We start from the raw sequence: 13,115 nt of genomic DNA, 5'->3' as shown, positions 1-13,115 counted from the left end.
CAGATACTGTCAGAGCCTCTCAGGAGATAGCTATATTTAGGCTGGCTTACCCTTCCTTCAGTCTCTGAACACAGTTCTTCATAGAAATTAGAACAATAACTTTTTTTTTGCTTTATATAGAAATGTTAAAATTTCAGATCAGCTATAAATATCCTAAATAATAAAGGAACAATTGGAATATCACAATTCTAGATTTCAAATTATACTATAGAGATATAAAAATAAAAAAGTATTTACATAAAAACAGACATGTTGATAAATAAAGTCTTATTAAATGGACATAATTCTCCACACCTACAGACATCTAATTTCTGACATACACAAAAGCAAAAAAAACGAAAGAATTTGAAATAGAGCTGTATTCATCACCTTGCACAAAATTCAACTCAATGTGGATTAAGTACCTAAACAAAATACCAAATTCCCTGTTATCATACAGAACTAGCAAGGCTGAGCAAGCACAGACCCCAGGAATCTTAGAGATTTGAGACAGGTAAGAGTGGAGTTATTCCCTACCTGTCTGTGTACCTGTTCTGGAACATATAACCATGGAACTCCACTGAGAGGACTATGGGCAATCCATCACATAAAGTTAATATCTGGAGTTATTCTCCAGGCTAATGAGGATAATGAGATAGACTTAAGCCTTAAACCAATGAGCTTTCCTTTCTAGGTATTCCTTCGCTAAAAAAGACAAGACACAGCACAATATCAAATATCTTAGAACTTGTTGGAAACATAAAGAATTTTCTGGACACCAATAGCATATACACTAAGAACAAAAATTAATAAATGTGACCATATGAAGATGAGAACCTTTTGTGTAGCAAAGGACACCATCATTTACACAAGGCCTACAGAACTGTAAAAGGTCCTTACCAATTGTTTATCTGATAAAGAGTTGGTACCCAGAATATATAAATGTGTAAAGAAAGAAAACACTGGACAACATGAAAACAAATAACCTGCCTAACAATTTTTAATCCCAGCATCTGGGCAGCAGAGACAGGGGATCACTGAGTTCAAGGCTAGCCTGATCTGTAAAGTGAGCCCCAGGACATCAAGAACTACATGGAAAAACCCTATCTTGAAAATCTCCCCCTAGGAAAACAAAAACAAAAACAAAACAAATAATCCAGATAAAAATCAACTTATAGAACTAAATAAAATTATCAAAGATAAAACACAACTGGCTGAGAAACACTGAAAGAAATCCTCAATATCCTCATCCATCAGGGTAACACTAATTAAAACTACTTTGAGGCTTCATCTTATACAAGTCAGAATGGACAAGCTTAATAAAATCATATATCAGCTCCTGGTGGCAAGGATACAGTGTAATGGAAAACCCATCTATTACTTGTGGCAGGAATGGAAACATTTATAGCCATTATGGAAATCAGTATGGCATTTCCTAAGGAATCTGGAAATATGTCTACCTTAAGATTCAGCTATAGCACTCTTGGGCACATACCCAAATGTCTCTACAGCCTACAATAGTGGTGTTTCCTAAGGAATCTGGAAATATGCCTGCCTCAAGATCTAGCTATAGCACTCTTGGGCATATACCCAAATGACTCTACAGCCTATAATAGAGGCATTTGTTCATTTGTCTCCATGGCTGCTCTATTAATAATAACCAGAAATTGAAAAAAAAAACAATATCTATCAACTGTTGGATAAATAATGAAAATGTATAGTTTCACAACAGTTAAGAAAAATGAAATAATGAAACACAAGTAAATTTATAGAATTAGAATCAATCATCTTGAGTAAGTTAACCCAAACACCAAAGACAAATACTATTTTTCTTATATGTTACCTATGAAGACTTCAAAACTCATGCTAAAATACATATGCTCTGTACCTAGAAAGGGACTATTGGGTGGAAAGGAGTAGCTATAGAATATATAGAGTATATAGTTATGAAGAAATAAGAAAAGACTGGAATTGGAGAATTTAATGAGGAGGAGGATGGAAAATAAGCAACTAATTCTAGGCAGCATTTGAAGGACCACATGGAAAACTGCTACTTTAGAAGCTTCTTTATATTTAAAAACCATTCCATGAGATGGACTCATGCCTGACAATGCTAACATAGTCAAGAAACTGAGAATGGATAAACCATCAGTCTAGGGGGAAAACAAATACTATTATTCTGCTAAAGGAACATAGCAATTAAAATGACTCATAGTGATATTATATTATACCCATATATTAATGCCTTGCTAAGTCTTTATCAGAGAAGTTGCTTCTTTCGGTAGATGGAACCTAATATATGAGACACACAGAGACACATTCACACACATGTACACACACTTACACACACACATACAACTGGATAGTGTGCAGAGAGTAAGAGATTTTGCAGTTCTCAATTCTAAATAGGATGTCTTCATCAAAACCTTCCCCTCAAGACTCAGGGATCTATGTGGAAAAGGAGAGGGATAGATGCTAAAAGCCAGAGGGTATCTGGATGATACCAAGGAAATTTTATCTTCTAGAAACAACAGGGCTGATGCATATGTGAACTAATGGAGATTGTGGAAGCACTCCCAGGGCATGGATAAGTTCAAGCCACAAGACATCCCAACACTGTACCAGGGAAGTGGACACAACCTTCTTATTCTTAACCAAGTCACTATCTGCAACTGATTGATAGCTTGTAGTCTCTACACTAGAGTGATATTTACAGGAGGATCCTTGGGCTGCACCAGACAGGCAACCTTGCCTATGGAATATGATCCAGGCTAGTAAGAAACTCTGTCTCTAAGCCTAAGGATCAACACCCAGTTTTGTATACACACATGTACTTTGTTCTTATGTATTCCTACATAGAAGTGTACCCTCACACACACACATACACACATTCTCTCATACTATCTCTGTGTCTGTCTCTCTATGTCTCTCCGTCTCTTGATAAAGACATTTTCTTGGCTATTTTAGCTTATGATCACTTAGGATGTATCTGAGAGTCACATGTCCAAGTGTTTGCATAATTGCAAATATAATGAGATCCATGTTGTACCCAAGTATGATTTAGGCTGAAACAGAATATGTGTTCAACAGAAGCAAATTTAAGAAACTTAACTATTAGATCTGACCTAATAGTAGTTATGTTACTTGATACTGGAAATCAAGTAGTTGAGATAGTCCCTTGGCCAACAAGAGTGGCACTAAAAGCAGCTGTCCTAGAGACTCATAGCTATTAGGGCCCTCACAATCTCTAGAGCTAGCTAGGTGCTCCTCAGTAACACTTGTAGGCTGTAACAAATGTAGTAGAAATTCAGGTCTGTCACATAGGTCTCTGCTTGAGCTTGGAGCCAAGTTAGAGAGGTTTGTCTTTGAGCTTTGATCTTGAATATATAACATTTGGCTTTTACTAGGTGCTTTCTGTGACCAGAGAATATCTTAACTGAGCTCTGAGACAAAGCACTGTACTCTTTCCTACAGATGAAGTTCTGTTCTCTGCTCTGTTGCTAAAGGGTAGACACAGAGTGTCAAGCAGTTTTGTTTGCTGCCAATTCTAATATTAGTCTAAATGTTTAATTCATGGGTTGATACTGAGTGTGGCTGAGATATGCCCAGTAATAGGGCATAAAGGGAAGGGCCACGGACTCAGTTTCAAATGCAGGAGTTAGACATAATTCCTGTCTCCACCTCCTCCTCAAAGAAGGGAAAGTTTTCCCTCCTTGCTGGGCTTCAGGGAGTTACGAAAGAATGATTATGCAGACAATTCTTTTCTTCTTGCCATTTTCAATGCATCTTTTCAGTTTGCCTTATTAAATTCAGGAAGGATAGCCTTTTGCTTAGTGACATTTACTCTTTTTCTAGAGAAGATAACTGATTCATTTATTTCATGGTTTTAAGGCATGTATTGTAGAGAGGCAGAGAGAGGTAAAAGAGTAGGAGAAGCAGAGGCTGGCCATGACCACGTGGAAAGAGGGGGGAAGAAAGGGGATCAGGAGAGTGAGAGGTGAGTGTAAGAGCAAGAGGGTAAGAGAAGGAGCAAGAAAGCAAGGTAACTAATTCATATGTGGGAAAATATTACAAAAAGATTTTTTGGTTATTTTATTTATCTATATTTCAAGTGTTATCCCTCTTCCCAGTTTTCCCTCCACAAACCTAGTATCCCACCCCCCTTTTGCCCTGCTTCTATGAGGGAGCTCAATCACCCACTCACCTATTCCTGCCTCACCACCCTAGCATTCACTTATGGTAGGGCATCTAGCCTACACAGGACCGAGGGCCTCCTCTCCTACTGAAGCCAGATATGGCAATCCTCTGCTACATATGCAGCTGGAGCCATGGGTCACTCCATGGTTAGTGGTTTAGTCCTTGGGAGTTCTGGGGGATCTTGTAAGTTGATGTTGTTCCTACTATGGGGTTGCAATCACCTTCAGCTCCTTCAGTCCTTACAATAACTCCTCCAGTGGGGTCCCAGTGCTCAGTCCAATGGTTGGCTGTGAGCATCAGACTCTGTATTAGTCAGGCTCTGACAGAGCCTCTCAGGCAACAGCCATACCAGGCTCCTGTAAGCAAGCACTTCTTGACAGAAGCAATAGTATCTGTGTTTGGTATCTGCAGATGAGATGGATCCCTAGGTGGGGCTGTCTCTGGAGGGTCTCTACTCCACTCTTTGTCCTTGTGTATCCTTTAGACAGGAACAATTCTGGGTTAAAATATTTGAGTAGGTTGCCCCATCCTTCAATCAGGGGCCATGCCTATCTACTAGATATGGTCTCTACATGTTCTGTCATTGCTTTGTTGGGTATTTCAGCTAATATCTCATACCCTTTGGGTCCTGGTAGCCTCTTGTTTTCCTGGCACCAGAAACTTTCTAGTGTGTATACCCAGTTCCCCATCCCCAACTGCTACACAACTCCATTTAACTTCCTGACACCCTGTATTTCTCCCACACCTTATCCTGACTTCCTCCCAGGTCTCTCTCTCCCTCTACCTCCCATGATTATTTTCTTCCCCCTTCTGAGAAGGACTGAAGCATCCACACTTTGGTCTTCCTTCTTCTTGAGCTTCATATGGTCTATGAGTTATATCATGGATATTCCTAGTTTTTTTCTTAATATCCACTTATCATGTATGTTATTTCTGACTGGGTTATCTCACTCAGGATGATATTTTCTAGTTCCATCTATTTGCCTGTGAATTTCATAAAGTCATTGCTTTTTAATATCTGAGTAGCATTCCATTGTACAAATCACACTTTCTGCATCCATTCCTCTGTTGAAGGAATCTGGGTTGTATTCAGCTTCTGGCAATTATAAGTAAGGCTTCTATAAACATAGTAGGTTTCCTTGTGATACAGTGAAGCATCTTTGGGTATATGCCCAGGAGTGGTATGAATGGGTCTTCAGGTAGTATTATGTCCAATTTTCTGAGGAACTGACAGGTTAATTTGGAAATGGTTGTACCAGCTTGCAATACCATCAACAGTGGAGGAGTGTTCCTCTTTCCCTAAGTCCATGCCACCATCTACTGTTGCCTGAGGTTTTGATCTTAGCTGTTCTGATTGGTATGAGGTAGAATCTCAGGGTCATCTGGTGTTGCATATCCTTGATGACAAAGGTATTTCAAGGCCATTTGAGATTTCTCAGTTGAGAATTCTTTGTTTAGTTCTGTACCCTATTTTTAAGTGGGTTATTTGGTATTTTTGGAGTCTAACTTCTTGAGTTCTTTGTATATTTTGGATATTAGCCCTCAGTTGAAGGTAGAGTTGATAAAGATATTTCACCAACTTGTAGATTGCCTTTCTGTCCTATTGACAGCTTCCACTGCCTTACAGAAGCTTTTTGGTTTTATGATGATGTTCCATTTGTCAATTGCTGATCTTAGAACCTGAGCCATGCATTCAAGGCTATTTCCTACATTCTTTTGTATTAGATTCAGTGTATCTAGTTTTATATGGAGGTCCTTGATCCACCTGTACTTGAGCTTTTTAAAAGGAGATAAAAATGGATCAATTTGCATTTTTCTATATGTAAACCACCAGTTAGACAAGCTTGATTTATTGATAATGCTTTCTTTTATCCACTGTATGATCTGTCTCTGTAATAAATACCATGTGGTTTTTATCACTATTGTTCTATAGTACATCTTGAGGTCAGAGAAGATGATTCCCCCAGAAGTTCCTTTATTGTAGAGAACTTTTTTTTTACTCTCCTTTTTTTTTTTTTTTTTTTTTTTTGTTATTCCAGATGAAGTTGAACATTTCTCTTTCTATTTCTGTAAAGAATTGAGTTTGAATTTTGAGAGAATTGCTTTGAATCTGCTGATTGCTTTTGGTAAAATGGCCATTTTTGCTACATAATGCTACTAGTCAATGACCATGGGCAATCTTTCCATCTTCTGAGATCTTTGATTTCTTTCTTCAGAGACTTGAAGTTCTTGTCATACAGATTTCTCACTTGTTTGGTTAGAGCCACACCAATGTATTTTATAGTATTTGTGACTACTGTGAAGGGTGTTATTTCCCTAATTTCTTTCTCAGCTTGTTTATCCTTTGAGTAGAGGAATGCTAATACTTGTTCGTTTGAGATAATTTTATATCCAGCCACTTTGCTGAAGTTGTTTATGAGCTGTAGGAGTTCTCTCATTGAAATTTTGGGGTTGCTTATATATACCATCATATCATTGAAAAATACTTATACCATGACTTCTTCCTATCAAATTTTATCTTTTAACTCCTTTTGTTGTGTCATTGATCTTGCTAGAATATCAAGTTCTATATTGAGTAGATAGGGAGGGAGTGAGCAGCCTTGTCTTGTAGCTGATATTAGTGGAATTGCTTTGAGGTTCTCTTCATTTATTTTGATGTTGGGTGTTGGTTTGCTGTATACAATTGCTTTTATTATGTTTAGTTATGTACCTTGAATTCCTGATCTTTTCAAGACTTTTAATATGAAGTTGTATTACATTTTGTCAAAGGCTTTTTCAGCATCTAATGACAAGAGCATGTGATTTTTTTCATTGAGTTTGTTTACATGCTGGATTATATTGATGAATTTCCATATATTGAACCATCTCTGCACCACTGGAATGATTCAGACTTGACCAGTGAATGATGATTTTGATGTGACATTTGAGTATTTTTACTTTCCTAAGTGAGACTGATCTGAAATTCTCTTTCTTTGTTGGGTCTTTGTGTGGTTTACATGGGTGAGATTTTTGTATCAGTGTAATTGTGGATTCATACAACAAATTAAGTAGGATTTCTTTTATTTATATTTTGTGGAATAGTTTTCAAAGTATTGGTTTTAGGCCTTCTTTATGTGTGGCAGAATCCTACGTCAAATGTGGGACAAAATAATCACCAGAGGTAGAGGAAGAAAGGAATCTGAGAGGGAGAGAGGAGGGGAGGAATGGGAGGCAGAAATAGGTATTAGAAGGGACACGAGAAAAGTTCAGAGGGCCAGGAAATTGAATAGTAGTGGGGGATAGGCCATTGGAGGTAGCCACTAGAAAGTCACAGACACCAGGAAAGCAAGAGGATCCTAGGATCCAATAGCAATGACTTTAGCCAAATATCCCACAAATGGGAGATAGAACCTGTAGAGACCACCTCCAGTAGATAGGCACGACCACCAGCTATGGGATAGAGCCACTGATACACCTCAAAATTTTTAACCTAGAAATGTTCCCATCCAAAGGAAACAAAGGATATAAAATGGAACAGCGACTGAAGAAAGGACATCTAGAAACTGCACCACCTAGGGCCCCATACCATCTGCAGACACCAAACCCCTACTATATTGCTGATGCCAAGAAGCACTTGCTGACAGGAGTCTGGCATGGTTGTTCCATGAGAGGTTCTACTAGTACCTGACCAGTACAGATGCAGATACTCACAGCCAGCCATCTGACTGAGCCTGTGGACCCCAATGGAAGAGCTAGGGAAAGGACAGAAGGAGCTAAAGGGGATTGCAACCCCATATGAAGAACAATATCAAGTAACTGGACCATCCAGAGCTCCCAGAGACTAAACACAAACCAAAGAGTATACATGGAGGGAGCCAGAACTCCTAATACATATGTAGCAGAGGATGACCTTATCTGACGTCAATGGCCAATTTTACTATGTTAATCCTACTGATTCATGAGCATGAATGACATTTCCATGTTCTGATATCTTCTTTAATTTCCTTTGTAAATGACTTTCAGTTTGATCTTACTATTTTTTTCACTTGTTTAGAGTTACTCAATTGGATGTAATTTCCATTTTTGTGTTGGAATTTTACTTCAATTATCCTCTGTAGGCCTGGATCAGTGGAGATATATTGTTTAAATTTTGTTTTGTCATGGAAAATCTTTGTTTCTCAATCTAGGGTGATTGAGAATTTTGCTGGGTATAGTAGCCTGGGCTGGCACTTTTATTTTCTTAGGGTCTGCATGACATCTGTCCAAAATCTCCTGGCTTTTGGAATCTCTGTTGAGCACTATGGTATAATACTGATAGGTCTGCCTTCATATGTTACTTGGTCATTTTACCTTACATCTCTTAATATTCTCTCTTTGTTCTGTGTATTTACTGTTTTGATTCTTACATGATAGGATGATTTTCTTTTCTGGTCTAATCTATTTCTTGCTCTGCAGGTTTCTTGAAGGTTTATGGCCATCTATTTCTTTAGGTTAGGAAAGATTTCTTCTATGATTTGGTTAAAGATGTTTTCTGTCCCTTAGAATTGCGAATCTTCTCTCTCTACTATTCCTACTATTCTTAGGTTTGGTCTTTTCATTGTGTCCTAAATTTCCTGGATGTTTTGGGTTAGGTACTTTACAATTTGTATTTTCTTTGAGATATCTTCTATGGTATCTTCTATGCCTGAGCTTTTTTCTTCTATCTCTTGTATTCTGCTGGTGATATTTGCATTTGTCACACCTGATCTCTTATATTTTCTTTTTTTCTTTTTTTTTTCTTTCTGGACAGCTTGTAGACATGGAATGTCTTGTTCTGGATTACTCTAGTGAAGTGGGCTGCATAGGTGGGCAGGTTCCTTTTAATATCTTCACAGAAGCGAGGGTGGTCTGCAGGTCTCAAGTCAGGGTCACTCTCTCCCGGCCCATCCATCTCATGTCCATTGGCCACATCCAGCAAATCACGCAGCCGGCAGCCCCTGTGGTGCCTGCGTTCATAGCAGATGCTGTCTTCCAGGATCACAAAGTCCGTGCCAAAGGACCTCAGGAGTGTATGCACTTCCTCTGGGGACCTCTTCGCATATATTTGATAAACCGCCTGGGTCCGCTCTCTCAGACTTTTATCTTCATAGTGTGGGTGGTTGGTTAGGGTCCGTCCTGTGCACAGCTTGACTCCAGCCAGCAACTGCATGGTTCCAGCGAACACAGCCTTCCTTGGTGTGTTAGAGTTAATCCAGTTCATCAGTTCCACTGTATCCAGGTCATAGAATTCTTTCAACTCGGAGAGTTCATCCATCGTTCCTGGCCAAGATTTACAGCGCAGGTACAGCAGGGTGAGAACGGGCACCGAGTATCACATGACCCAGATCCTCTTTGGGTTACAGAGATGAACCAGCCTCAGAAGCAGATCCCAGATCTCAGAGCTGCACAGGCCAAAGGACGCGAACACACACATGTGGGAGGTCCACAGGTACTTCATCCTCATCGTACTTAACGCCAAGACCCCGAACAGGATTGTGTGAATCAGGTTGTATGCGGCTTCTGGCTTCAGGTCAACTGCACACTTTCTTGTCTGATCCACGGACTGCAGACTTGTGGAATCACTGAGATTATGAAAGGCCACAACGGATGCTGTGACCACTGTGACCACGAGGACAAACATGTATGCATAAAAAAGCAGTGTTTCCGAGAGCCTCTGGAATGTGTTGAGAGGCAGGAGGCCAAAGGCCTCTTCACACAGATAGAGATTTGCATCGGAATCCCTTGTTGCTCCAAACCCAAATTTGGCCTTCAGAAATTTAAAGATGTGTTCATCTGACTTCAGGTTAAGAATTTTCTTAATAATGTTGTTAAGAAAAAGTGTCAAACAGAAAACTAGAAGCAAATGCAACAGTAGTTTCCAAATTCTAGTCAGGAAAGATCCAGTCTTCAGGTTTTTCTGAAGTTTTCTTACAATTAATACTGAAAGGTTAAAACTGATGAGCAATGATCTCAGAATCATGGAGTTAAAAAACTGAAGGGTGCAGACGAGGAGCAGGCAGATTATCTGTATGCCATATAGCCAGGTGGCCTTCATGGCTGGCAGCATGTCCAAGGAGTCCAGGATGAACAGCACCAGCGCCTGCAGCAGCATCATGAACTGATTAAATTGCCATGTTAGGTTAAAGAGAAAAGTTGATATGAAAATGGCAAGAAGTGTCAGCCTTTCAGAAAGAGGTTGTAAGTTTGGTCTCAGGAAGTAGGTAATTGCTACAATCTGAATCGCAAAAAAGGGCAGAGCCCAGTTCTCCCTCAGTGGGATGGTAAATTCAACTCTTGTGGTATCTATTCTGTTGGTGATGTACCAGAGAGCTGCCAATAGTCCTGACAGCCAGGTGCCACTAAGGAGCCAGCTGGTTATGTAAAGGGCTGTGACATAGACTGCTTGGAGCCCAAAAAGAGTGTAGATATAAAAATAAACAGGTTCTAGATATTTCTGTATGGGGAGAACTCTATATAAAACACTGAGAAAAACTTCTTGGTAAATGTTCATTCGTTGAAGGAGGTTGATCCTCCTCATGGATTCGGTTTTATTGTCATAGATCAAGCCACGGAAGCTGCATCTCAGGTGTCCCATGGTGACTGTGTGGACGGTACTGGAAGCGGTGGGAATTTCATTGCTTGAGTTTCTTGGGACAGTACCTGTCTCCTTCGCCCCTGGTCGCCTCTTGCAGGAGGGTCGGAGCCTGCAGCATCTGCTTGTAGTAAGAATAGTACAGTCCACATTCTGTCCTGAATGAGATTTCTCACTCTACTTCCTTAATATTGGAAAACCACAAGTCATTCTCATGCAGGGTGGCCAGGTAAATGGATGTAAGAAGTCTAATGCAAAGGGCCAGAGTTCCGCCAAAGGCAGACGACAGGATCTTCCAGAACCTTCCAGAGGCACAGCCAGATGGCAATTTCTTCTCCAACTTCACATCTTCTTTTGGAGATGGAAAATCCTCAGAAACTTCTATGGGTTTTGTCTCTTTTCTTTGCCGGATGTACATCTTGATGTCAAAGACTCATATGCATTGTTCTTCCAACTACTCCTTAGGGCTGAAGAGATGGCTCAACAGTTAAGGGCTGCTCTCCCAAAAGACCCAGGTTTTGTTCCAGAACTCACATGGTAGCTCCAACTGTCTGTAACTCCAGTTCTAGGGGATCTGATGTTCTCTTCTAGCCTTGCTCTTGTAGAAGACCACCATTAGGTTCAGGCACCCATGTGTGTCAGTAGTTTTGGTTCCAGATGGCTCTAACAGCTTTTTCTGCTCCCTGGGCACCCACACAGACACAGACACACAGACCCACACACACCCCACACACATACACACACGAACTAAAATGGATCTTTTTTTTTTTTTTTTTTTTTTTTTTGTTTTGGTTTTTTGAGACAAGGTTTCTCTGTGTAGCCCTGGCTGTCCTGGAACTCACTCTGTAGACCAGGCTGTCCTCAAACTCCTTATATTTTCTTTTACTGGATATTTTTTTTTGTTTACATTTCAAATGTTATCCCTTTTCCTGGTTACCCCTCTGGAAACCCCCTATGTCATCTCCTCCCTCCTGTCTCTATAAGGGTACTCCCCCACCCACTTACCCACACCCTCCTCCTTGACCTGTCGTTTCCCTACACTGGAGCATTGAGCATTCACAGGACCAAGGATCTTTCTTCTTCTTGATGCCCAACAAGGCCATTATCTGCTATATATGCAGCTGGAGCCATGGGTCACTCCATGTGTACACTTTGGTTGGTGGTTTAATCCCTGGGAGCTCTGGGGGGGGGGGGATCTGGTTGGTTGATAATATTGTTCTTCCTAGAACCCCTAATATGTTCTAAGGGGTTTCAAATCCCTGTATCTCCTTCAGTCCTTTCTCTATACTCCTCCACTGGGGACCCAGTGCTCAGTCCAATGGTTTTCTGTGATCATCTGTCTCTGCATTTGTCAGACTCTGGCAGAGCCTTTTAGGAGACAGCTATATCAGGTTTTTGTCAGCAAGTACTTCTTGAAAGAACCAATAGTGTCTGATTTGGTGACTATTTATTTCCCACATTTTCTATCTCCAGAGTTGCCTTCCTTTGCACTTTCTTCATTGTTTCTATTTCCATTTTTAGATCCTGGACAGTTTTATTCAATTCCTCCATCTATTTGATTGTATTTTCTTCCATTTATTTAAGGGAGTTATTTATGTCTTCCATAAGTCTTCTGTCATCTTCATAAGATGGGATTTTAGGTAATAATCTTGATTTTTTTTCCAGCATGTTAGGATATCCAGGACTTGCTGTGGTGGGAGAACTGGGCTCTGATGGTGCCAAGTGGCATTGATTTCTGTTGCATATGTTATTGCACTTGCCTCTTGCCATCTGGTAATCTTTGGTGCTAACTAGCCTTGCTGTCTCAGACTGGAGCCTGTCCTTCCTTTGAGGAAGGTGTAGCTCTGTGAGCTATGTTAAAGCAGGCCTTCTGGGAGGCAAACAGTGCTCTCTTGTTAGGGGAGCCTCCTGTGTTTTTAGTTAAGGTAAGCCTCCTGTGACCCTGGCTAAGGCAGATCTCCTATGACTATGTTACTGCAGACATCCCAGGAGTTAGGTTATCACTGGATATGGGGGGTTGGGTTAGAGTGCCTGATCTGCTTCTGACTGAGTTGTAGCTTTCCTGTATTTCTTTAAGGGACTTACTTGCTCCCTCTTTAAGGGCTTCTTCCTGTTTGATTGTGTTTTCCTGTTATTTCTTTAAGGGAACTATTTATATCCTCTTTAATGTCCTCTATCTTCTTCATGAAATAGGATTTAAGGTCATAGCCTAGTTCTTCAGGTGTGTTAGGATATCCAGGACTAGCTCTAGTTTGTGGGCCATATTTTATTGGTTTCTTTTTTTTAATTAGATATTTTCTTTATTTACATATAAATTTCTCCATTCCTAGTTTCCCCTCCAAAAAACAAC

At 40.1% G+C, this 13,115-nt stretch overlaps 1 protein-coding gene across 1 annotated transcript; it reads right to left on the bottom strand.

The window, feature by feature from the left end:
* Positions 1–8,890: 8,890 nt before the first annotated feature.
* Positions 8,891–11,215, bottom strand: LOC116088729 (probable C-mannosyltransferase DPY19L3). The gene is given in 2 exon segments (XM_031368371.1): positions 8,891–10,754; positions 10,864–11,215. Coding segments are annotated over 2 exon segments (2,184 nt in total). The 5' UTR covers positions 11,184–11,215.
* Positions 11,216–13,115: the final 1,900 nt, after the last annotated feature.

Source organism: Mastomys coucha, chromosome X, assembly GCF_008632895.1.
Source record: "Mastomys coucha isolate ucsf_1 chromosome X, UCSF_Mcou_1, whole genome shotgun sequence".
NCBI classification, from domain to species: Eukaryota; Metazoa; Chordata; class Mammalia; order Rodentia; family Muridae; genus Mastomys; species Mastomys coucha.
This window is presented reverse-complemented; position numbering and strand designations above follow the sequence as displayed.